At 39.3% G+C, this 27,735-nt stretch overlaps 1 protein-coding gene across 1 annotated transcript in view; it reads left to right on the top strand.

The window, feature by feature from the left end:
- The first annotated feature begins 11,660 nt into the window (after positions 1-11,660).
- The window catches only part of VEGFC (vascular endothelial growth factor C), a 146,782-nt gene continuing 130,707 nt past the window's right edge, over positions 11,661-27,735 (top strand). Inside the window, exon 1 of the mRNA XM_003823438.5 lies at positions 11,661-12,412. Within this exon, the coding sequence (XP_003823486.4) occupies positions 12,269-12,412 (144 nt within the window). The 5' untranslated portion in view covers positions 11,661-12,268. The remainder of the gene's footprint in view (positions 12,413-27,735) is intronic.

Below are 27,735 nucleotides of genomic sequence, written 5' to 3'. Positions count from 1 at the left end.
TAAATCAGTACTTAGAAGGAAAGTTACAGCACTAAAAATGAAAAAGCTCTCAAATCAGTGACTTGTTTGTGTTCGGATACTAAAATATATATATATGTTTAGGCTGGGGTTAATTATATTTATAAGTATATGTAAATTTACCTTGAAAATTTGTAAAATATGTAAAATTACCTTGAATCTTTTAAACTTTTGTTAGCCTTGATTTTTTTTTGGCTCATATAAATATAAGTATATGTAAATATAAATATATAAATACATAAAGTTAATCCCAGCCCAAACTGAAGAAAAAATAATGATGAGGGCCAAAATCAATGGAGTAGGAAAAAAACAAGGAAAAAATCAGAAAAACCAATGAAATAAAAAGTAGTTTTTTGAGAAATCAATAAAATTGATAAGCCTCCAGCCAGACTGATAGGGGTTGGGGAGAGAGAAGATACAAGCTATTAAACTACTAATATCAGCAACAAGAGAGGTGACATCATCATAGATTCCACATATATTAAAAATAATAAGGTTATATTATAAAAAACTTTATGCCAATAATTGTGACAACTTAAATAAAATAAAAGCTATCCTTGAAAGGTACAAAACACAAAAGCTCATTCAAGAAGAAATAAATAATCTGAATGGACTTATATTTATTAAAGAAACTGAATTTACAGTTAAAAATCTTACCACAAAGAAAACTCCAGGTCCACACGGCTAATTGAGTTATGCTAAACGTTTAGGAAAAAATAACACCAATTCTATACAAACTCTTGGAGTTATTTCAGCAATGAAAGGTTGGTTTAACACTCAAAACCCAATCAGTATGATTCATCATATTAGGCAACTAAAAAAGAAAAACTATATGATCATCTCAGCAGATGCAGACTCTCACAACTTCTATTCAATATTTTATTGATTACATCCAGTGGAATTGGGAAAGAAAAATAAATGCATCCAGACTGGAAAGTAAGAATGAGAACTGTCTTTATTCACAGACTACATAATCAGCTATTTAGAAAATCTTATGGAATCTACAAAAAGTCTACCAGCACTAATAAGTAAATTTAGCCAGGCTGCAGGATACAAGATCTATATACAAAAATCAATTGTAATTAGCAATCAAGAATTGAAGTTTTAGGCAGGACGCAGTGGCTCACGTCTGTAATCCCAGCACTTCGGGAAGCAAAGGTGGGTGGATCACTTGAGGTCAGGAGTTTGGAACCAGCCTGGCCAATATAGTGAAACCCTGTCTCTCTCTCAAAAAGAAAAAAAAAAAAAAATTGGCCAGACGTGGTGGTGTGTGCCTGTAATCCCAGCTACTTGGGAGGCTGAGGCAGGAGAATCGCTTGAACCTGGGAGGCAGAGGTTGCAGTAGTGAGTCCAGATCATGCCACTGCACTCCAGCCTGGGCGACAGAGTGACACTGCATCTCAAAAAAAAAAAAAAAATGGAATTAAAAAAAATCAGTACAATAGCATAAACAACAATAAAAAATTGGGGGACAAATCTGTCAAATACATATAAGACCTGTAAAAACAAAACTACAGAATGTTGCAGAGTGAAATTAAAGAGGACCTACATATTTGGCAAGATATACCTTGTTCATGAATCAGAAGACTCAATATTGTTAGGATGCCAATTGTACTCAAATTGACCTATATCAAGTTTTGATCATTATCAAAATCCCAGCAGACTTTTTTTGGTAGAAACTTATAAGCTGGTTATGAAATTAACATGGAAATACATATTATACATATGTTTGGCTACACTGGTCAAAATATTTTTGGCAAAAATTAACAAGTTGGATGACTAACATTAGACAACTTCATGACTGATTTTAAAGCTTAAGTAATCAAGACAATGTGGTGTTGGGCTAAAGACAGACAAACACATCAATGGAACAAAATAGATATCCAGAATAAACCCATACATATATGGACAATGAATGTTTGACACAGGTCCAAATGCAATGCAGTGGGAAAAGAATAGTCTTTACAATCTATTTTGCTGGAACAACTGAATCTCCATATGCAATTAGGAAACGATGGATAGACGGAAGGAATATAAGAAAAGTTAACACATGAGCTTCTCCATAACTCAGTGTCCTTGTTGATATATATATAGAGATTATAGTAATTTCTATATAATAATATTTTGGGGAGTACTAAATATATGAGAATTTGTAACATCCCTAAAAATATAGCCAGACACAGAGTAGGCACAATATGGCTATAAGCTATTATTATAAAGGTAAAATGTCAATATCTGTATACAAGAAATTCTAGAGAACTATAACAAGAGAGATACTTTGTATAGATTATTTGACTAATAATTTCTTAGAAATTACACACACATACACACACACACACACACACACACTGATTAAAAGGGCCGAAACTGTGCTAAAGAAGTTATGAATAATTCCCTATGGACAAACAATGGTAAAATTCAATATAATAAAAAACAAAGAAAATGTTCTAAAATTTTCCAACAAGAATGGCTAACCATCTAACAAGGAAAAGTATCATGTTTATATTCATAAAGGGGAAGGAGAGGGCAGTGCCTAATCCCCTGAGTTTAGGCTCAGTCAAAAACTAGCTCTGAAACATTAAACAAGATACTTAACTTCTTCATAGCTCAGTTTTCTTGTTGACATAATATAGATTATAGTAATTTCTATATCATAAGATTTGGGGGAGTAACAAATACATTAGAATTTGTAGCACCCCTAAAAATACAGTCAGATACATAAGGGACATAATATGGCTATAAACTATTATTACGCTTAGATTTCTTGGTACAATATTTGATGAAGGAATACAATAGAATGACATTTTCAAGGTGCTTAAAAAAGAAAGTCAATGTTCAAATCTGATACCATTTGAATAGTCACTTAAATACAAGGGTAAAACAACAGAAAAAATGTCGTAAATATAAGGAAGAAATAAAGATTAGTATATCAGACGTGATATTAATAACACACAATAACACATCTACAATTATTAATGCTTTATCCAAAGTTTATTGAGAGGTTACTAGATACTAAATATTCTTTTAAGTTCCTTACACATATTAACTAATTTAGTATTCACATAAACCCTATGTGACAAAAAGAGGTTCAACAAAGGTCACCCAGGGTATATATGATAGACAACCAAAAGAGTTACCTCCATAGTAAGCCTTCATTGTAAGGTTTGTAAATCTGAGTCAGATCTTAAATACAAACCATCTGTTCCTTGTTCCCTTTCTGAGGCTTTTCTCCATGAGAGTTTGTTTGCAGATGTTATCTTTGAGAAAGGATCCTTGAGTATGATTTCAGTGGAGGCAGAAACCTTTCTTTCCAGGGAGGTTTTGATTTTGGTTACCTGCTCTGTTGTGTTCTCTTTCACATAAAAATTCAGTTAGTGGTTGAGTCCAATTATGAACGAAATCAAGTATTTCATAACAAACGATTGGTACTAGCAGGTTGGCACTCATAGGGAAAAGTGTGCTTGATTGTTGGTTTTGGCCACATCATGCATACATTTCTCTTGATATCTGAGTTGTCATATCAAGGAATGACTAAAGATACAGAAAGCAATATTCAAGTTAGAGAACATGAATTTTTACTGGGTAAGAAATAACAACCATTGGTTAACTACCCAGACTTTTGAGCCTTCAATGATGAAAGAAAATATAGAAGGAAAAAAACGCCAGCCATTAAAATCTAGTTTTGTAAGTCTTGTAAAACTGTAAATTTTGTTAAGTCTTTTGTAAGTCTGCATATCTTTTTTTTTTTCTTTTTCTTTTTTTTTTTTTTTTTTGAGACAGAGTCTCGCTCTGTCGCCCAGGCTGGAGCTCAGTGGTGCATTCTCGGCTCACTGCAAGCTCCACCTCACGCCATTCTCCTGCGTCAGCCTCCCAAGTAGCTGGGACTACAGGTGCCTGCCACCACGCCCGGCTAACTTTTTGTATTTTTAGTAGAGACGGGGTTTCACTGTTGTGTTAGCCAGGATGGTCTCAATCTCCTGACCTCGTGATACACCTGCCTCGGCCTCCCAAAGTGCTGGGATTAACGGGCCAGGCGCAGTGGCTCACGCCTGTAATCCCAGCACTTTGGGAGGCCGAGGTGGGTGGATCACCTGAGGTCGGGAGTTCGAGACCAGTCTGACCAACATGGAGAAACCCCATCTCTACTAAAAAATACAAAATTAGGTGGGCATGGTGGCGCACGCCTGTAATCCCAGCTACTCGGAAGGCTGAGGCAGGAGAATCACTTGAACTCAGGAGGCGGAGGTTGCGGTGAGCCAAGATCGCACCACTGCACTCCAGCCTGGGCAACAAGAGCAAAACTCCGTCTCAAAAAAAAAAAAAAAAAGAAAATGCAGTTCGTATTTATTGGTGATAAGACTGAATATATTGCGTGAGTCCCTTATAATGCTTTGTCATGTCTGCCCAAAGTATGGTAGAACCCCAAATTGGGTAAGAAATATCCAAACTTCAAAGACTTTTGTAAGTCTTTGTAAGTCTTGAGTGGAAGCTGTCCACATCCTGCAGTTGCCATCTTGAAACAAAGCTTCGTGGTAGAAGCTGTCTCTATTCCAAGGGCCACTGGCTTCTGAAAAATACTTTAGAATCCCTAATTTTCAATCTTCTAATGGAATGTCAGTCCTTTTGTCAGTGGGCCAAACTTTGTGTCTTTTTAGCTGGGAGACATAAATCCAAGCATCTATACCCTCAAGTTTAACTGCTGTTCTAGTCAAATTTATCTGCTATTTCTTTCCAATGTGGTTTCTAGGAATTTTTTCTATGCTGTCTTTTCCAGATGACAAAGTCTTTGTTTTTCAGGTCATGCCAAGATTCCTTGGGAGAATATGAAGAAAATGCAACCCATACTTTTTGGTGATAAGAGTGAGTATATTGTGTGAGTCCCTTGTGGTGCTTTGCCATGTCTGCCCAAAGTATGGTAGAGCCCTAAATTGGGTGAGAAATATCCAGACTTCAAAGGGCGACCTGTTACTGTCAGAATCTACCTTTCTAACAGACAAAAGTTTCCTCTCACTTTGGAAATTAGCAAACATTGACTAGGATATTCAAAATCCATACCAAGGAGGTAACTGTATGAAACCCATTTGTAAGGGTTCAAAGGTACCCTGACACTTGAGTTCTTGTCCAGTCTCCACCTTTACAGTTTAACTAGATTATGCTGGTGCAGAAGAGACCAACAACTGGAGACATTCTCAGCAACCTCAATAAAATTACCCTACCAAATGTTGACAAAGTACAGTGATCAATTTGTCCTTCTTGAGGTGGGAAATTTAATGAAAAATGTTTGCAAGGTTCCACCTGAGGTCCACTGGTGACAACAAACTGCCATTCTGAAAGTGACAGATTATGAAGAACATTCCTCAGTAAGGTCTGAAGATGACAGGCACAGTATGCAACAGGGAGAATTTGTGGATTATTAGAGATAGCCACCACTGGCGTCGTTTAACTCTGAGAAAGAGGTCATGTGACAGTGGCAAGTCTTTTGGTTGATACGATAGTGCCAGGATCAAACATTCACAAGACCACCTTTTAAGACACAGAAATTCTCCTTGAGCGTTTAAGGGCAAATAGGAAACTGAGTCCTTGACCCTCATTTGGAAGAGCGTCACTGATTTCCTACTTCCTTTTTTTCCCCTTTAGTTTCATTCCGTGAGGGCTTGGAGGTCTAGCAACAGGATTATCTTCCTTTCCAGTTTTGCTGGTATGTTAAATTTCCCTATTTCTGACATTAGGCCACTCAGAGAAAGTGAGGCAAGAGCTGGCACTGCACATGCTCCAGGACCTACACCTGAATGTTTTCTATAGGTGTGATGGAGCATCCCCCTGAGGTTTCCAATGCTGTCATTTTTGTTTTGGTGCATAAACTCCAGAAGTTTTGTCTAAAATTTATAGCTTTTTTAAGTTCCTCTGGTTTTACTCTGAAATGTGGAGTCTCTTAAATCATACTCAAGGTATTCACACTGCCTTTTCCAACACATTTTGTTGCATTTCAGGTTCATAATAACCTATAAATCAGTTGATAGAGATCTGGGAACCCTGAATTATGTGTTCCTAGAACTATTGCAAATTTCTCTGTAAATTTATACCTACCTTGCATAGACTTTGGACGTTTTTGAAAATGACGTTTAGCTTAGACCCAACCCAGGGCTTAAAATCTGCCATAATGAGCTTATTCTGATTTGGTCAACTTTAAGAGCCAATTGAGCATTTAGTGTTTCTAGCTGGCCAGAAGAAAAGGGACATCAGAAAGAGTGTCAGGGAAGGGGAACTTGGAGGGCAACTGGGTGAGAGAACAGGAATAGTAAAGGTAAAAGCTTTTTGAGTCAAGTGGTGATTTGGGCAGATCTAAAAAAGAGCTTTTCACATTTTTTCATTTGCACCTTCCGTGGAACAATTACTGAAGCAATTGTGGAATCTGTATTTTTATTGTAAGACTTCTTATATCAATCAGAACATACATATCATTGAATGTTTGGAATTTCACTCTCTTTCCATAAGGCACCTCTCAAATGAACAGTTTTGTTCTTACAAAAGGTTTCTCAAATGGCCTCTGAAATTCTAAATTAATGTTGGTAAAATTAAGCTGTTTAGACAGAGATACATAGTATCAGTTATAGTGTAAAATACATGTAGGAGGCCGGAATATGGCTTGGAGGGGATATGAACTTGGGTTTAATCTGAGACAAAGGCAAAATGATCTGGCAATGGGTGGTCAAATGAGTTGTTTGTGTACCTCATGCCCTTGGCTCCCCAAACTAAAGGTTAGGTAATCTCCAGTGGCAAATCTGATAAATGTGCAGTTTGGGAAGATGGAAAGTTTGACCAAGAGATCTCATTCAAAATCAGTGTCTCACAGACAAAACAAGACTTCAAATCGTTGTATAAGCTTTTGATAAAGTTTATGGCAATATCTGTCTAGTCAATACCAATCCTTCTGGGCATCTAGTCCCAAGGGATGGCTCAGTGAATTGACTTAACAGGACCCATGCTTATTCTCTTTCTTATGAACTTCCTTTTTTTGACTCCCATGAGAAAATTATGAAGGCAGCAGTGATAAAAAGCAACAGTTAGTAATAAGGCAGATATCTATTGAGGATAAATTTGTTCAAGTCTGATCAAATAATCAAAGGGTTCTTGAAAGGAGATCTTTTAGCATTTGGTAGCTTGATAAAAAGAAACTGGGACTGAAATCTAACCGAAGACTTAACCCTTCATTGCAGTCAGAGTGATTCCCCCTACCAAGCCAGGAAGCTCAAGAGGCCTCAGTGATTTGCACTATTTTTGAATTTAGGATCTTTGCTTGAGCTACTAGGGAGAAGGATTTCAATGGGACCTCCAAATTGCTGAACACCCCAAAATATCAGTAGAAAAGTTTTCAATAAACAAAAGTTCCATTTAGCCGAACCTACAGCAGTAAGGGAGAGTGCCACCTGGACAGGGTCTTAGGGTATCTTGGGTAAGTCAGAAGCAGAATAGTTGTAGAGCTTTGGAGTCTGGACACGAGTAGTTTAAGGTGGGTCTTTCAAAGTGGGGAATTGAGTAAGATTGGGCAAAGTTCATGATCTAGTAGTTTAGGATCAGTTAACACCTGTAAGTGAGAGTTTGGGTAAGAAAACTGTCATTAATAAGCAGGCTGTTTACCAGAGTCAGAATATTATTATCTTCGATATATTGTTTTGCCAGCATTTCTTGAAGCAAACACTGAATTTAAATACTGGATTGCAGTCTTATCTTTTCCAGGCTAATGTTTCCTAGAAGAAACAACTAAGTCATGTGTACATAACTGGTTCATAGTTTTACCTAAGTCATGTTCACAGCTGATCTCAATTCTTAAAGCCTACGATTTTAATATCAGAAAAAGTAGAACTTCAAATAAAAATATCAGAAGTTAAAAAAATGACATTGTATACTACCAAGAAGAAAATTAGATCAAAATGATATAGTATCCCATTATGTTAAAAAATAACAGGAAGAACTACAGTCAGAAACAGAAAAACATGTCAACAATTATCACTGGAGATTTTAACGTCATTCCCAAACAAGATTTGAACATTACAATAAGCTCAAAATTAATACCCAACAAAAATAAAGCACACACAGAATTAGTTGCAATGATCAGCCATGTCCAGGACTACAAAGAAAGCCTGAATGCATTTCTAAAAGCAACATCATTTATAGCAAAAATTAAGTAGAATAAAATTAGAAATTGATAAAAATCATATATCCCTAAACTAAAAAAACACAAATAATCTGGGGGTTAAAAATATAAACAAATTAAGATATATTTGCAACTGTTTGCCAAAGGAAGCACTACGTATCAAAATTGAGAAATACAGGTAAAGCAGAATTTAGACAAAACTTGTATTTTATTGATCGACTGATTGATTGTAGAGATGGGGTCTTGCTGTGTTGCCCAGGCTGGTCTCAAAGTAACTTCAAGTGATCCTCCTTCCTCAGCCTCCCCAAATGCTGGGATTACAGATGTGAGCCACCACACATGGCCCGAAACTTGTATTTTTAAACTAAAAAGAAGAAAAATGAACTAAGCATTCAGCTAAAAAAAGCTTGAAATGAAGCAACAAAGTAAAACTAACGAAGCAAGAAGGTAGGGAATAACAAATGAGAAATAAAGTAGATGGTCAGAATGGATATTAGAGAATGTACAATGGATATATTATCATCATTATTTTGCCATCCAAAACTATCATCTCCCATATCTACTTGGGAGGCTGAGGCAGGAGAATAGCTTGAACCCAGGGGTTGCAGTGAGCTGACATGGTGCCACTGTACTCTAACTGCACTCCAGCATGGGAGACAGAGCGAGACTCCATCTCAAACACACACACACACACACACACACACACACACACACACACACACACAAAACACAAAGAACAAAACCTATCATCAAAGAAAACAAAAACTCAATATGTAAAAGAGGTGTTATTCTGGCTGGGGCCCTGCTACCTCTCTTTCTCCACTGACTGAGCAATGCTTTTTGAAAAACCAGATTTAGAAGACCTGTTGTAAAATAGGTCTTGCATGAAGCTAGTGATGAACTCACAAACCAGTGAAAAGGACTTTCTCAACCTTTAAAATCTGCTAGTGGAAAAAGTGTTTCCAGGGGGTAAGGAAGAAAAAAAATCAAAAAGTCCTGAGCAACTATTCGTTTTTACCTTAAGACATTCTGTGTGTGTGTGTGTGTGTGTGTGTGTGTGTGTGTGTGTGTGTGTGTGTGTGTTTTAAGTAGAGACGGGGTTTCACCGACGTTTGAAAATATTTATCATGGTCTCCCTAACATGGACGGTGTTAGCCAGGATGGTCTCGATCTCCTGACCTCATGATCCACCCGCCTCGGCCTCCCAAAGTGCTGGGATTACAGGCGTGAGCCACCGTGCCCGACCAACCTTAAGACATACTTAAACAACTACTGCATGATTGTTTTTGGAGATCTTTTTTTTATTCAAGTAAACTTTTTGCCAGCATTTTCTGACTCAAAATATAGCAGCAGGAAGATAACATTTTTGTGAGAAAAAAGTTTGAATACAGCTTACTGCTGTATTTAAATAATACAGTAGTTAATATGATACTAATATATTTTGGATATATTTTGAGTTTGTTGATTTTCCAGTCTTCACCCGCTGCTAGGCCTGTGGGTGTGGAAATGCCTGTGGTTCTCAATTTTGTTTGCCTATTAGAATCCTGATGTCCAAGCCTTACTCCAGTTAGACCAGTTAAGCCAGAAAGGCAGAAGGTGTACTCAAGCATCTGTTTTTTCAAAATCTCCTTTTGTGATGCCAAGTGCAATCAAAGTTTAGAATCATTGTAATAGCAAATGGTTGAATGGAAACTCCACCTTCTATTCAAATCCTACCCCAGTCTGCCCTTAGCTGTTCTCTTTTCACAGATCTATCAGTGTCTGAAGATAACTATGGCAGGCTGATCAAATATGCATAGAGCAGGAAGACAGCAAGAGAGTGATACACTGACCATGTTCCAAATCACAAAACATCTCAACAGGCTAGATCATGGACCGAGTCTGATGGGATGGAATTTCATAAAGATACATAAAAAAGCATCTTGGATACAGTAAACTTAACTCCACAAATACAGGGGAACTTAGACGTGACTAAGTAGCAGTACACATGAAAAAATATTGAGGAATTTTGTTGACTTTAACGGTAGTGTGAGTCAACACTGTGATTTGGCTGCCAGAAAATAAACTCAATCCAAGGCTGTGTCAACAAAGGCATACTGTCTATTCTGCATGCTCATTACAGCACTAAGTACTGAGCCATGTTCTCAACCGCATACTTCATGAACATGGAAAGCTAACAGTATGGTTAAGGGGGGAAACTGGAACTGTCATCTTGGGGAATAAAAGGGATATTTAGCCAGGAGTAAAGTTAGCTTAGGGAGACCATGATAAATATTTTCAAAATATTTGAAGGACTCAGTTGTGGAAGTGAGATTAGATTTATTGTGTAAAACTCCAGGAGTCAAAAGCAATAGAGAGATAGAAGGAAATGCTTTTCAGCAGTGTTGCTCATCAATAAAGGGAGTGAACAGCCACACAGAATGGAAGGTTCCCTGTCCTTTGAGATATTTAAGCCTTCAAGTAAATTATGGGTGAGGAGTTTCAAATCTTCTAGAGTTGAACCAGATAAGAAAGTCTCTTCTTCCGGTAAGATATTATGGACCTATAACATCAGTGTACTTAAAAGTAGATTGGGAGTGAAAGGCAGACTTTTGATGTTCTGTACACTGTTGAAACCCCTTAGCGTGGTCCTCTGTAACCTGCTCACCCTGCCCCAAGGAGGCAGCTAGCCAATGCCACCAGCCCAACGGAAACCCCAGTGCTTTTCCAATGGGGAAATGCAGTCACTTTTCTTTGGATGCTACATCCTTTCTGGAATATGTCTCACACACATCTCTCTTTATCACCCCCTTTTTCAAGTAAACCAACTTCTTACAGAAGCTGACAATGTGTCTCTTTACTCTCCACGAAGATTCTGGCCCTTCTCTTCACCTGTTAGAAGTTTAGGATTCCAAAGGGATCATTAGCATCCATCCCAACAGCCTGCACTGCATCCTGAGAACTGCGGTTCTTGGATCATCAGGCAACTTTCAACTACACAGACCAAGGGAGAGAGGGGACCCCTCCGAGGTCCCATAGGGTTCTCTGACATAGTGATGACCTTCTCTTGGAACTTTTACAACCCCCAGGACATTTCCAAACTTTGAGCAGGGCGCTGGGGGCCAGGCGTGCGGGAGGGAGAACAAGAACTCGGGAGTGGCCGAGGATAAAGCGGGGGCTCCCTCCACCCCACGGTGCCCAGTTTCTCCCCGCTGCACGTGGTCCCGGGTGGTCGCATCACCTCTAAAGCCGGTCCCGCCAACCGCCAGCCCGGGGACTGAACTTGCCCCTCCGGCCGCCCGCTCCCCGCAGGGGACAGGGGCGGGGAGGGAGAGATCCAGAGGGGGGCCGGGGGAGGTGGGGCCGCCGGGGAGGAGGCGAGGGAAACGGGGAGCTCCAGGGAGACGGCTTCCGAGGGAGAGTGAGAGGGGAGGGCAGCCCGGGCTCGGCACGCTCCCTCCCTCGGCCGCTTTCTCTCACATAAGCGCAGGCAGAGGGCGCGTCAGTCATGCCCTGCCCCTGCGCCCGCCGCCGCCGCCGCCGCTCAGCCCGGCGCGCTCTGGAGGCTCCTGCGCCGCGGCGCTCCCGGGCCCCGCCGCCGCCAGCCGCCCCGCCGCCCTCCTCCCGCCCCCGGCACCGCCGCCAGCGCCCCCGCCGCAGCGCCCGCAGCCCGGCTCCTCTCACTTCGGGGAAGGGGAGGGAGGAGGGGGACGAGGGCTCTGGCGGGTTTGGAGGGGCTGAACATCGCGGGGTGTTCTGGTGTCCCCCGCCCCGCCTCTCCAAAAAGCTACACCGACGCGGACCGCGGCGGCGTCCTCCCTCGCCCTCGCTTCACCTCGCGGGCTCCGAATGCGGGGAGCTCGGATGTCCGGTTTCCTGTGAGGCTTTTACCTGCCACCCGCCGCCTTTCCCCGGCACTGGCCGGGAGGGCGCCCTGCAAAGTTGGGAACGCGGAGCCCCGGACCCGCTCCCGCCGCCTCCGGCTCGCCCAGGGGGGGTCGCCGGGAGGAGCCCGGGGGAGAGGGACCAGGAGGGGCCCGCGGCCTCGCAGGGGCGCCCGCGCCCCCACCCCTGCCCCCGCCAGCGGACCGGTCCCCCACCCCCGGTCCTTCCACCATGCACTTGCTGGGCTTCTTCTCTGTGGCGTGTTCTCTGCTCGCCGCTGCGCTGCTCCCGGGTCCTCGCGAGGCGCCCGCCGCCGCCGCCTTCGAGTCCGGACTCGACCTCTCGGACGCGGAGCCCGACGCGGGCGAGGCCACGGTAGGTTTGCGTTAGGGTTTGCGGAGAACCCGAGAGTTTGCGTTAGGGTTTGCGGCGGACCCGAGAACCTGCGCGGGGGAAAATGTGTGTGCTTTAAGCTTGTGTACGTGGGGTCCAAAGTTACTGAGCTCAGTGCACGCTGCTTTGGAGAAAAATCTTCTGCTTTTTAAATAGAAAGTTGTTACTAGAGAGGCAAGCAAGTTACACGAGTGAAGGGCCCGGAGAGGTGCCCAGTGAGAGATCCCGAAATCTATTTCAGACTGGTTTCCTCTGGGACAACCAAGGGGTCTTGAACCCTGCCCAGTCAGCGGGGCTCTGGAGAGTATGAGTTCATTTTGGTCGGGAAATGCTCGTTTCTTTCCCCAGCTGATTCATGGGACTCCAAACAGATTCTGGGACACTGGTGATCAGTCAACCCAGCCTTACTTTCCTGGACTGTTCATAGTCTGCAGAGCACCAGGCGCTGTGAGCGAATTTAGAAAAAAGTGTCAGGGACTTTAGTAACCAGGCTCCAGAGCTTTCAGAGTTCACTTGAAGTTGGTCAGACTTGAGATGTAACGGGAGATTAGAGTCAGTTAGATCACAATCAAGCAATGCAAGGCTTGTTTCAACTTTATAAGCTCTTCATTCCTAAAATCTGGTCATGAGATACTGCAAACTAAGTTTTTTTTTTCTTGTTTGGGTTTTTTGTTTGTTTTGTTTTCTTTTAAATAAGAGGTGTTTAATCCTATGCCTGAAAATGTTGCCAAAATACTTTTGAGGCATCCTGATTTTCAAAAAGGATTTGTGTGTGTTCCTACTTCTTACTGGCTCTTCTAAAAGAGTATATCTTTATCTAAAAAGTTCATACCTGCCATAACCATATAGAGTATGCTTAAGAGAGTTCCTAAAGAAGTTATATTCGACATTTCAGTTCAAACACTTGCAGTACCCCTTGCTGGAACTGTACTGCAGTAGTTTATTTCAACTGGTGGCAAGTGGAGAGGTACCTGTGGTGTGTTACAGTCAACTTTAATTTGACTGTTGATTAACACATACACAATGTGTAGAAAATAGCCTTATATTTTGAAATATTTTATTTATATTTATATTTTGAAATACACTTAAAGATTGAGAAGACTAATTTTTGGAAATCAAACTACCTTTGCATTTAAATTTTGGGAAAACATTAAAATTTTGGAATGTGTAATAATTTAATATAGGGGTTAAAGGAATGCCTCTTGAGTAAAAGCAATATAAATGAAATAGACTGCATTCTGTGAATCGCAAAAATAATTTTCAGTGCCTATACTTACATTGCCATAACTATAGTGATGAAAATATCTTTCTGTTCTTAAATACCGCAGAAGTGTAATAATCGGCTCAATAACGCTTCTGATAATTTGAGTCCTTGATTTTGCAGTACCTATTTGCTATTTCTGCAAAGTCAAAACTAGTAAAAGTATGATTTAGTAAGGCAACATCTCTGTATTGGCTACGGTCACTTACTTTGGTTTACAGTAAGAAAATGTGCAGTAGAGAGTAAAATGAGAAACATTCCCTGATAAGCCAATAGCCTGTATGAGAGTCACTCACTGCTGGGTGAGTCTAGAATTAATGTACCCTGAGTGTGTGTGTGTGTGTGTGTGTGTTTACGTGTGTTATGTATAGGTATGGGATTGGAGGATTAAAAAAGTTAATTTTAACTTTCAAAAGTGTCTTCGTTGGTGATGTAAAATTTGCCATTGGTGATATGGCAAATTTTACCATTGCCGTGAAAATCACTATGCATTTTTGTTTGCAAATGTTGCTTTTCATATTTAACCATTTTTGTATTCTGTATGGTGAATATGGGTTAGTATTCTGCATGTGATGTGGGTTCCTTTCCTATGTGATGAAACATCATTTCCCATATGAAACATCATCTCTGAGTTCCATAGACCACAAAGCAGTATTTCATTGCTCCATTAAAGTGTCGTTCCCCAGTGGGTGAATAGAGCCTTGACAGGGCATGTGTCATTAATGCGTTCAGTGAAACTGCTGTGTCCTTGCTATGAAACATGTCACACAACTGCCAAGAAACTGATATGAAGACTCTATGTCTCTCCCTAGTGGCCTGTACAAGCACCACATTTAGATTTAAGCACTAGAGAAGAACTGGGGAGAAATCAATTGTTAATTTTCTATAACTACATGAACCCCAAGAAAATATTTCAGAAGGTAAACAGAAGATGCTAAATATCTATAATCCCAATAGATGCAATGTTTTCATAACTTTCACCTAGGAACTTTTTTAATATTAAAAAAATCAAAAATAGCACACAAACTATGAACCAAGGTTAGCCATCCAGCCCTTCAGCCCACCCGTAAAGCCATACAAAAGATTGTAGGTAAAAATCACAAATAGAATGAAGATCTCCTTATTCCTTGACTTATATTTGCATTTACTGGATTCCTATTTCTAGTTATTTGTGGTTGGATGACTTACTGAAAAGTCTTAAAATGTTTCTCTGAAGGATGTTAACACAAACAAGACAGTGTCAAAAAAGTAAGGCAGGCAAAAGTAAAATTAACTGGACATGATGGGAACAAAAGAGAATAGCAAGTCCGAAGCTGTTCTATTTACAGTTTTTCTTATAGTATATGATTGAGTATGTTTGTCAACATCTACTCTTATAAGAGATTTCTGACATTCCTCTGAGTGATGCTACTTATTATATGAGGTTTTAGATATAGAAAGTTCAATTCATCTTTCATTTTGATTTCCACTCCATTATAGTCTTCTGAAGTACGAATATCTGATTGGTAGCTATTTATTCACAAGACAGTTATCAAAATTGCTTCATAGAAAGCAGTTAATTACTGATCTTACTGGCATATGTCTAAGACCCGTAGATCTCTAATCCTGTCCTTTTCAGTTGAGTTGAGAAAGACGGAGGGTAGTGGATTTAGATTTCATTTTGGACTTCCAGTTCTGGTTCCGGTTCCTCTTGAGAGGAAGGTCCTGGCCTCCTAGTTATCTCCATGTGTCCAACCCAGAATGCTGTTTCTCAGCTCTTGCTGGGGTTTTCACCAACAGAGGAACTGGCATGAGACTAATGAGGGTTTCCCGAATCCCTGGGACTGTGCTTGCCTGCTTGCCTTTGGCAGTCCTGGGGTTGTTATTGAGAGTAGGAGTTTATAATCATTATCTGTGATGTTCATAACGTGTGTTATGCACTTCGCAAAGAGCTTTGCAAGTTAGTTTTGTTTTTCACTACACCTCCATAATATGGACATTATTTTATTTCATTAAGGATGAGGAACCCAAGATTTGAATGACTTAACCAGGAAAAAGAATAGATGTTTTTTCCTTTTTTTCTTTTAAAAAAAGTTTTATGGCATATACCAACAGTCCCCGACTTAGAATGGTTCTATTTAGGACTTTTGGACTTTACAATGGTGCAAAGTCGATAGACATTCAGTAGAAACCATACTTCAAGGTTTGAATTTTGATCTTTTCCTGGGCTAATAATATGCAGTAAAATACTTTCTCTGGATGCTGGACAATGGAAGTGAGCTGTGACCAGTCAGCCATGTGATCGTGAGAGTAAACAACAGGTACTCTACTGTATATTAAATATATTTTCAACTCAGGAGGAATTTTTCAGGATGTAGCCCCATCGTAAATCGAGAAGCATGTATGTTTTAGAGAAATGTGGTAATGGGTTTGGGCCTTTGGGCCTGTGATTCAGACTCCTTTCAGCCCCTCTGCTGGTCTCCTTTGGCACACTATAGCAGCGTGCAGGAAGGCAGAGAAAAGCACTGTGTGTGACTTTGCAGTTAGGGGCACCTTGTTGCATTTATTTAGGTCCTAATTCCCCACAACGGGACAAACGGAAATAAACCCAGACTTTCTTCCAGGCTTTACCACATGGTGTTCGTTTGACTAAAGATAAATTATAAATGACCTAATCCATGGTAATATTATAAGAACGACTGCTTAACTGGAGGCTTAACAAGATTTTCTGACAAACAGTTTTTCAAAGTTGTGCTCAAGTAACTTCAGTGAAAGATTGTGATTTTACCTCTGCCAAATGACCTTTCACAAATAAGTGGATTTGGAAAGAACAAATTTAAGTTGGCAGAAGCATTATACTTCCTCTGACTTCTGAGCATATATTGTTTCACCTTTCACCAGTTACATTATTCCTTGTAGATGTGCATTTTATAAATACTGTATGGGTCTACCTTTTGTTACAAAAACATATTTGTATGTACAGATTTGTATAAATTGTGGATTAAGGTATCATTGATTTTTCTCATTAGAAAAAACAGATATAGCAGAGAACTTTAAACAAGGAGAGATGCTGATGAGTTTGAGTTATAGTGTAATTATAAAATTTACTATAAATATTTAAGGTTTGTGTAATTGTTTTTCTGAAACTTACTAGTGTAAATTTTTGGGGTGGCTTCTTTCCTCGGTTGATTAATTTTTTTTTCAGAGTTTATGTTTAACCATGAGAAAGCAGAGACTGTTTTTATTTAATTTGCTTTATTGGGCATCCATCATGGAATTAATCAAATTGTACATTAAATGCTTTGTCAGTGGATTAGTACTGTTTCCTTATACTGCTCGTGCCCTAGTGGCTTTCAGGTGTTAGGAGTTATCCACGATAGTTTTTTTTCCAATTTTGAAATCCAAAAACTCATTTTCTTTTTCTTTCTTTTCTTTTCTTTTTTTTTTTTTTTTTTGAGACAGGGTCATGCTCTATTGCCCAGGCTGGAGTGCAGTGGCATGATGTTGGCTCACTGCAACCTCTGCCTCGTGGGTTCAAGCGATTCTCGTGCCTCAGCCTCCCAAGTAGCTGGAATTACAGGCATGTGCCACTAGAGCAGGCTAATTTTTGTATTTTTCATAGAGAGAGGGTTTTGCCTTGTAGGCGAAGCTGGTTTCAAACTCCTGACTTCAGGTGATCCACTTGATCTCCTAAAGTGCTGGGATTACAGGCATGAGCCACTGCGCCCGGCCCCAAAAGCTCATTTTCTTAAATTATTTGGTGCTATAATCCTGATCTGAACTGACATAAGGCTATTTATAGTCATTATTATCTAATTTAAATATTTCTAATCTTCACTGGGAAAATAGTAATGTATTTATTTACATGATGCTGCCATCAGTCCTGCTTGTTTTTGGGGTGTGAGTATTAATATGTCTATGCACTTGGTTTCCAGAAAATTCCAGGTTCAGAGACTCTTGCAGTCTCCAGGCATTTTGGATAAGCAGATGGATTGTAGCCCTGTTCCACAGGCCTTCCTCCATTGCTTTATTGCCTTGGGACTGCCTGGAAGAGGCAGGGAAAGGTAATCCAGGAATTGAAGAAAGAAGCCATGTGGATGCACCTAATTCCTTTTTACCCATTAGTACCAGGTTTATTTGCTCTTTAATCTACTTCAACTCAGGGGCATGTTAATCAGTTCTTACTAGTGGCAGCTTCAGTTCTAAGCAGGAAATTACAGTTCAGTGTGTGATGCAAAAAATGTAGAGTGAGTGATCTTGTCTATAACAAGCTTATAATCATTTTGGAGAAAATAAATTTACTCATTAAAAATACTACAAGTGAATTAAACTATAAATCCAGACCATGTAAGTGGTTTTGTAAGAGAGTCTTGTGAGTTACCACCAGTTGTTGGCTAGCCTTCTGGGAGTTGCATGGGCAGGCCTGGGAAAGGTGGAATGATATGAGACCCAATGTTAAAAATGAGTAGATGCTAATTACAGAAATGGGGGAGAGAGGGATGTTTTGAATATTGAAGAATGACAGCAAAGTACAGAGGAAGTAAAGGTCAGGGATATTTGGGGAACTAGAAGCAAACCCTTTGGTGCAAAAGTCAAGAGCTTTAAGGGAAACTGAAGGGAACATGGTGGGAAGTGTGAAAACCAAAGAGAAAGTCTGACTTTGAGTTGAAAGCAACAGGAGCTTTAGTGGTATGCTGAAAGTGAGGTTTTTAAGGAGCTTAACCTGGCATTGTTGCACAGAAGTGTCTAAGAAAGCCGACCAGAAGCTTCTCAGAAGCCATTTTCAACTGCAGGGTTTCTTAAAGTGTCTGGCAGTGACTCTGCCTTTCTCATTACAGTGGCCACCCATATATGGTATTCGAACTCCTCTATATGCTCCTGATTGCTGGCGATGATAGTGGTGATTACTTTTGACTTACTGTAGGCACCCATCATTGTGCTATCTGGATATATTTACAAAAGTATAGAAATAGACATCTCTGCCATTATGGTTTGCATTCCAAACAAAGCAAGCAGTGTAAACAGTGGTCATGCTTAGATACACATACACAGACCCCCCCACACACATATTCATGCATACACCGCTTAATAGTTCTTCAGACTGCCAAGTGTGACTTACGTGTTCTTTCTTGCATGGTTAAGAATTTGTAGACAGTTCATTGAAATAGAATATTTAGACAATCAGAAGTGTACAAGATTAGAATCCCCATATTTGCACACACATTTATTTGTAGGTCAGTGGGCAATTGAAAAAAAAAGAGAAGGAGAGAACCCTAAAGTGTCCTGGAAATTCCTGCTTTTTAAAATCTGCTAACAATGAGACCAGAAAGGTGGGAGTGGGGATGTGAGGAGGTGGGTAAACTACCAAATAAACAATATAAATACTTTGGCTGTTCTTATAAAAGTTTTTTTTAAATATGGTGGAATAATTTACTCAAACTCAAGAGATGCCACCTACTAGAGAAAGGACATACTGAAAGAGGAAATATTCAAATGCACAACTTTGTGTAAAAAGTAATACTTACAAGTTTAAAAGACTCACTTCTAAAGAAGTTTGGCTTCAACCTGTCCTCATTTGGACAGGTGGAAAGATGTATATTTCGGGGTAGACCAGAAAGTTGTGGTTTGACTTCTATAGTTGAAAGGTTTCTATTTAGACATTTATTTTGTAATTTAATTTACCTAAAACTTCGTCCCTAAATTACCATTTTCTCTTACTTTTATGCAATAGTAAAGTATGCAGTCATAAGTGATAAAGGCTGGGATCAAAGCTAGCTATTTTGCTAACTGCAGAACCTATCCACTCTGTTTACACTGCCTGTGATAGCGCCTGGAAGAACTCACTGCCAATATTTCTGCTTGTTTCAGTCACATAACTGTTGCTTGTGTCAGTGACGTAACTTGTTTAGAGATGCAGTGCAGTGGATAAGAGCACAGGGTATGGACATGCCTTTCTGTATTCATGTCCTGAGGATGCCTCTTAGTACCTGTGTGACCTTGGACAAGTTACTTAGTTTCTCTCTGCTTCTTTGTAGCACAATGAGTAGATGCTAATTTTTAATTTTTAATTTTTTCTTTTTCTTTGTGTCTGTTTTGTGTATTTAGTTACTTTATCCTTTTTTTTTTTTTTTTTTGAGACAGACTCTGGCTCTGTAGCCCAGGCTGGATGGAATGCAGTGGTGCGATCTCAGCTCACTGCAAGCTCCGCCTCCCAGGTTCACGCCATTCTCCTGCCTCAGTCTCCTGAGTAGCTGGAACTACAGGTGCCCACCACCACACCCAGCTAATTTTTTTTTTGTATTTTTTTAGTAGAGACGGGGTTTCACCATGTTAGCCAGAATGGTCTCAATCTCCTGACCTCGTGATCCGCCCGCCTCGGCCTCCCAAAGTGCTGGGATTACAGGTGTGAACCACCACGCCCAGCCTAGTTACTTTATCCTTTTAAAAGTCCTCTTCCAAAATGTAGAATATAATTAATGCCTGCTTAATCAGGTTGTTTTGAGGATAAGAATGTGTATATAGGCCAGGTGTGGTGGCTCACGTCTGTAATCCCAGCACTTTGGGAGTCTGAATCAGGTAGATCACTTGAACCCAGGAGTTTGAGACCAGCCTGAGCAACATGGGGAAAACCCTATCTCTACAAAAAATAGAAAAATTAACTGGGCATGGTGACACGTGCCTGTATTCACAGCTACTCTGGAGGCTGAGGTGAGAAGATGGCTTGAGCCCAGGAGGCGGAGGTTGCAGTGAGTGAGCTGAGATCACCCCACTGCACTCCAGCCTGGGCAACAGAGTGAGACTCTGTTTCAAAAAAAAAAAAAAAAAAAAAAAAATCAAAAAAACAGCATGTGCATACATATAAAGCCCTTGGAACCATGATTGGCATATAGTAAGCTTTCTGTAAATTTGTGTTAAATAGATAGTCTTCATGATCAGAAAACAAAGAATATAGCATGTAAGTACTATGTCCTAGACATATGACATAACTGTGATTCTTCAGCACCTTGCAACTAATTTATTAAATTTTTAAAATTATAAACTTACTGACAATTTTCCCAATTTCTAAAATATAGCAAGAGGATATAATACTGATGTTTGATTTTGAAACAGGTGAAGGAAATGCAGGGTGTTTAATCATTCAGTGTCTGGAGGCTACATACTGTAGTTCTGCTTATAATATGTTCCCACGTCCCCTGGGGGCCGGGGTTTGTTCCTCTCCTGGAGGGCAGCACAGGTGTCCATAGACCACACCAAACCAAAGAATCTGGGATGATGCTGTCTCCTTATGTGCTTCATTCATACTTAGGTCATTTGGCTGTAAAGGATTTTGGTACACATAAGCTTTTTATAATGCCATATAATTTAATATGAACTCATCTTGAATATATTCAGAGCATATACATTTTCAAGTTTAAATGTTTATTAATGAAACATGCTAATGTTGCTACTTTGATGTGTAAATATCTCATCTATATTATTGCCACAAAAAACAAATATGCATTCTAAATTTACAATGAAATCATCACAGAATACCTAAAATATCAACAATTTCACTGAGGAAAATATAAAGAAAACTTAAGGGGAGAATGCTATATGCCAGAGTTAAACTTGTGTGAATTTGTTTAGGAAAATGTGATTGCACTGTTCCTAAGGGACCCGCTTCCAGAATGGTAACCAGTACAGCGTGTGCTGTCTGAGATGTGCGGACACCGGGATGAATTATGGAGTAGATACTTTCCTTCTCTGAGAGTAAGCTGATTTGCTTGAGTACTCTAGTTTATTCCAAATAGTTGATTTTGTTTGGTGGTTCTCTTTGTCAGTTTGCCAGTCAGTGCTGTGACTTGCGTGGTTACCCTGTGCTGAAGACTACAGTGCTGGGGGCGTTGGAGGCCCGTGAGCAGACAGGAAAAAGGGAGGAAAAATCAGTGGTGGACACACTTCCCAGCTCTTGAACAGCTGACAGCATATTTTTTTGATTCAGTAACATCCAGAAAGTATTCACTTCCCTAGGATTCCAGTGCAGATGTTAGTTGGAGTATTTTAGAACTTTTGACCAGATACCACATTTTTAAACAGAATTTTTTTTCTAACTGGAAGTGGAACGAAGCACTAAACACTAAATAGACCCTCAGGTAATATGTAAGTACATTAAAAATTAGATAATACTATATTATTCATTCACATCTCTATGGAGATACTGTATCATCTTTTTAAAAGCAATTTTCGTATTAATATTTGTATTTCAGAATTAGAATTGTATGTAAGCATATAATAAAATGAAGCTTTATAGTTCAGTGCTATTATGTTTTCCCAATTATAGAATTCAAATTAACATTTTAATGTGATTTTCTTCATAGTAATTTTTCATTGTCACACTAATTTATTTTTCTCTCAACTTTTTTTTATTAAAGAAATTTTTTTTTTTTTAATTTGAGACAGGCCTCACTCTGTTTCCCAGGCTGCAGTGCAGTGGCATGAATGTGGCTCGTTGCAGCCTCCGCCTCCTGAACTCAAGTGATCCACCTACCTCAGCTTCCCAAGTAGCTGGGATCACAGGCACGTGCCACCCCACCCAGCTATTTTTTAAAATTTTTTGTAGAAATGAGGTCTCACTTAGTTGCCCAGGCTGCTCTCAAACTCCTGGGCTCAAGTGATCTGCCTTGGCCTCCCAAAGTGCTGGGATTACAGGCATGAGCCGCTGTTCCAGCCTAATTTCTTTTTCTCTTACAAGTGCTTTGCTTACGTTTTTATTGTTAGAAACAGGATTCAAATAACTGCTTATTTAATATTCTTTTTATGTAGAAGAAACAGTCTTGAACTTGATAATACTTTTGGTTCCAACTTGTTAAAATATTGGAAAAGGATGAAACATTTGTGAAAATAATCAGACCTTGGCACTGCGGTAGTTGAGGAAGAGTCATGCGTGTAAGTGAGTGCCACTCTGAGACAGGCAGCACTTTCTCCCTTGTGGTAATTGAATAGGGTATGGGAAGCCGACTACTTAATCTGCTTCAGGCAAGCAGTGTTCAAAGTTTAACGCCCTTTTACTGAAATGACAAACATAATCACCTTACCTAAAAGGATGCGTTGGCAATGACTTTACCAAATAGTTCACTTGGTGAACAATAGTGAAAACAGTTCACCTTCCCTTGTCTTTGTTTACAATTAAATGAGCCCCTCCAGGTCCCTCCCTGCCCCAAGAGTGGATGAATTTGGCAAATCAGACTGAAATGTTAAAGAAAATGGTCTTGACTACTCTCTTTTAACTGAACTGACCACACAGCTGCCATGAATCCTGTGATTGAATTCCTACAACCTGTAAAAGGGATTGTTATTTCCACTCACTCCAAGTTTCTTGGAAGTAGCTAGTTGATATCAGATACCAGATGCGAGGCTATTTTAAATCACTGTGGTTTAATTTACTATAATATCATTGCCTACATGGAATATTTTTAATTCTTTCTTTTTGTTTGTGTCTGTTTTGTGTATTTAGTTACTTTATCCTTTTAAAAGTCCTCTTCCAAGTTTATGTTTTGAAAAAAGAGAACACTTACTGAGATTCATGTTTGCTTACAGGTCATGACATTTATGACTTCCCTAAAAAACAAACTGATCCCTTTGTCTCAGAGCCAAATTTTAGTTTTAACGTAATAGTGATTCATTGTTTGTTCTCTCTGAGTCCTAGATCTCTCTTTTAATTTTGGTGTCTGTCCATGCCAAATTAGAATTTTATTAAGGCCAAAATTATTCATGAGTCATGACCATCACACTTAACAACTGGGTAATTTGAAGCTGCTTCAGATACACATTAAAGCAAATAATGATGTCATAAATTTTAATGCAATATTTTTTTTTCCTTTAATATTGGTAGCAATGAAACCTGCTCTGTTAGAGACCAATTCTGTTTTACTTTAGAAAAATGTACCTTTGTGTTCATGTCCATGAGAGCACAGTGTAGTTATTTTATTACTATAATACAGCACACAGTGACATATAACTTAGTAAATTAAAGATTAAAAATATTTAAAATTGGTGATTTTTTGTGCCATGTTGATTTGACATTTATTCTTCTGTCTGTCTAAAACTAGGAGCAGTGCTAGTGTGACAGCCTCAAGTCATGTTAACATGACACACGTAGAAGACTGATGCTCGGGCCTCCTCTAGTGCAAAACACCTGAAATTCAAATTTTGCTTTTCTGTGCTATTTTCCTAATTAAGTGTATCCTTGATGTTGAGTTTAACTTTATTACACCCCTGTTAAATATCTGCAATGTGTTGGGAAGGAGGAGGACACATATGCCTGATTTAAATTTGATATAACTGTATAGATATAATTTCATTTTCCATTCAAACATTGAAATGATATAAATTAATATATGTACAGCTAAAATTAAATCTGTGATGTCGAGATGAACTCCATGCTGTCCTTGGTGCACTGTGTATTACACATGGGTATTAAATACGTGCTTAGTGCTTAGTGAATGGGTTAGAAGGAGGTTTTTTTTTTTTTTTTTTGAGATGGAGTCTCGCTCTGTCACCCAGGCTAGAGTGCAGTGGGGTAATCTCGGCTCACTGCAACCTCCGCCTCCCGGGTTCAAGCAATTCTCCCTGCTTCAGCCTTCCGAGTAGCTGGGATTACAGGCATGCACCACCATGCCAGGCTAATTTTTGTATTATTTAGTAGAGACTGGGTTTCACCATGTTGGCCAGGCTGGTCTTGAACACCTGACCTCAGGTGACCTGCCTGCCTCTGCCTCCCAAAGTGTTGGGATTACAGGCGTGAGCCACTACACCTGGCCTAGAAAAGAGTTTTAATAGATACCCCTGTAAAATGCCAAGCAATCAGTTGCCATTACTAAGAACTGCAACAAGTTCCAGTTAAAGATGTACATGTTTAAGAGCTGTCGTTCTTTAATGAAATATGACCAAGATGTCTTAAACATGGGCTTTAATACATGTTACTGTGGGTTTCACTCCAACTTAATAGCACACAAAGCTCTGAAGACACATGATTTCACTGGTGGTACATTTACACACATTGTTTTCTGTCCATGTTTAAGTTCATTCTTGTCCAGAACAGTTTCTGGTTTTCTAAGCCTAAGGTATTAACATTTTAGTTAATTAAATCGATAGGGAGCCTTTTATCTTTTTTTTTTTTTTTTTCCCTATCTGGGGGCTTTGCTTTCGCACTGACATTAGCAGTTCCCTTCCTATGTGCAATAGGAAAAATGTGCAGTCATTCCAGGAGCATGGTCTCCTCAGAAGGTTAAAAGTGATTGTAACTTAGAGGTTAATGTTTCACTCCAGAGGAAAGTGTTTCACCCCACTTGATGATGTGCCCCTGGGTGCTCACAGAAAGAGTAGTACTCTTTTTTAAACCAAAATTTTAGACACATGTTATGCAAATCTTCTTTATAAATTACACATTCTTTTCTTTCCTTTTATTCTATCTTTTACTCTAGTATACTATTTTGCAATTAAAACATTTTAAACTTCTTCCAGAAAAAAACTTCTTCCAATAACTTCTTACTTCAAACTACTTTTACTAATGACAAAATAACTATGTCCATCACAGTGAGGAATTATTCATTGTTTATACCACCTTGTATTACTTATATAAATATCATCCTATAAAAAATACTACAATTTATATTGGGACTAGATTTTCTTAAATTTAAATTTAAATTCTTTTGGAAAATCAGGTTCTATCGGCTCTGTTGTCTTTTCATCTCTAATTGTACATCTTCCCACTATTTTGATTTATACATGATGTTATTATATTAGGATAGCTTTGATTTTAATGTAATATTAGCTAGTTTTATGGCTTGAAAAACTTAGTACATATACTATATTCATAAATACAGCACTATACATTCTAGCATATGGCGTGTGCACTTAATCTGAAGAATTAGACATTTTTTCCTGTTCTGTGATGATTGATTGATTGGTGGTGGGGGCAGAAGGTGGCCAGTCTTTGGCAACATGTAAAATTTTGTTAAAATTTTGTCAAACTGATTTAGTCCATTGCTAAATTTTGAAATCAGTATTGTTTTAGGGGGAATATCTCGAGTTTATGAGGACAGAAAGAAATATTCTTAGAAAATTGAGAAGGTTTAGTCCCTGTACATGCAAACTAGGGGGTGTTTAGATCAGAGCAAATGTCTTGCAGCAGGGGTTGACGCCGGGCCATGTTTAGTCATCAAAGCATGACTTCTATTCTGGGAATGTGGTAATTAAGAGGTAAATATTATTTACAATAGCCCTTATAAATCTTTGGTTGTTCAACAAAATAACTTGCCATCAGAGTTAGATGATTTAGCTAAAATTATTTAATTGGGTTATTCCTACTTGATCCAACATTTGATTATAATATATGTAGTAGCGTTAAATAATTTGGGATTTCTGGCCTCTGGCTGGCTGTTGAAGACTTTTTGTTGGTGGCGGGGGGCATCCTAAGGAACAACTTGCCCTCTACTAGCATTCTTTACTAGAAAAAGCTCCTATTTACTTGTTTTTTTTTCCTAAATATGTGTTTTATTTCCTTTTGGCATTGTCTTTCTCGCTCCCAATTATAATTGTGAGCAAATAGCAATCGAAATTCTGTGTAACTTCCAGCACAGTTTAGTCATCAGAGCTTGCCAGCAAGTATGTCTATTGTGAGAAAACTGCATTTGCCACAGCTAGACCGCACGTGAAGTCATATTGTCCTCTCTTCTGTAGTTGTTTTTTCCTATTTATGCTTTATTCTGATTCAAGTTCAGCATCTCAGTGATCATAATTGTGGGGAAAAAATTTCATTTTGAACTATAAACAGAAAAGATACCAAGTTGTTGTATTTGAAAGATTATTTTAGAATTTGGTTATACCTTCAAGTAAAATAAGCTGAAGAACCAGATATTTAGGCACATTTTGACTATAAAATAGATCCTCTACATATAACAAGAATAGCTTTTTTTTTTTTTTTTTTTTTTTTGAGGCAAAGTCTTGCTCTGTCGCCCAGGCTGGAGTGCAGTGGCACAATCTTGGCTCACTGCAAGCCCCACCTCCTGGGTTCATGCCGTTCTCCTGCCCCAGCCTCCCGAGTAGCAGGGACTACGGGTGCCCACCACCATGCCCAGCTAAGTTTTTGTATTTTTAATAGAGACAGGGTTTCACTGTTAACCAGGATGGTCTCGATCTCCTGATCTTGTGATCCGCCTGCCTCGGCCTCCCAAAGTGCTGGGATTACAGGTGTGAGCCATGGCGCCTGGCCTATATATAACAAGAATTGCTTTTATATGTCTATATGTCACTTCATAATATTTGTTTATTATTTAGCTAGTTATTGCCTATAAGCCAGTATTTAGATATTATATAAAATCTGAGGAAAACAGTTCTATAAGATTCAGTAAAATTCCAATTCTATAAGATTCCAAGATGTAAAGTGTTTTAGGTATTTAAAAGTTTTATATAGACAATAGTGACTCATTTGTTATGGTAATATGAATATAGACAAGAACTTAGACTGAAGCAAAAAATAACAATTAGTTACATAGCTATTTCAAAGCCCATGCAGTAGTTTTTTGTTTGTTTGTTTGAGACGGAGTCTCGCTGTCTCGGCCAGGCTGGAGTGCAGTGGCGCGATCTCGGCTCACTGCAAGCTCCGCCTCCTGGGTTCACGCCATTCTCCTGCCTCAGCCTCCTGAGTAGCTGGGACTACAGGCGCCCGCCACCACGCCCGGCTAATTTTTTGTATTTTTTTTAGTAGAGATGGGGTTTCGCCATGTTAGCCAGGATGGTCTGGATCTCCTGACCTTGTGATCCGCCCACCTCGGCCTCCCAAAGTGCTGGGATTACAGGCGTGAGCTACCGCACCCGGCCTGTAGTTTTTAATGTTCAGTGAAGTTAAAACATCTCCCGTCCAGTTATGCTGTGTAATACATATTAAAGCAGGAGATAGTAGAACAATACAACACTTACTGTGCTATATATAATTTAAAATATTAAAGATAAATAATGGAATAACTATAAATATTGATACTATGATAAAACTTTTAGCATGTCTAAGTTGTTCATTTTGATAGAT

Source organism: Pan paniscus, chromosome 3 (assembly GCF_029289425.2).
Source record: "Pan paniscus chromosome 3, NHGRI_mPanPan1-v2.0_pri, whole genome shotgun sequence".
Classification (NCBI taxonomy): domain Eukaryota; kingdom Metazoa; phylum Chordata; class Mammalia; order Primates; family Hominidae; genus Pan; species Pan paniscus.
Note: the sequence above shows the minus strand (reverse complement) of the source record. Positions and strands in the feature narration are given on the sequence as shown.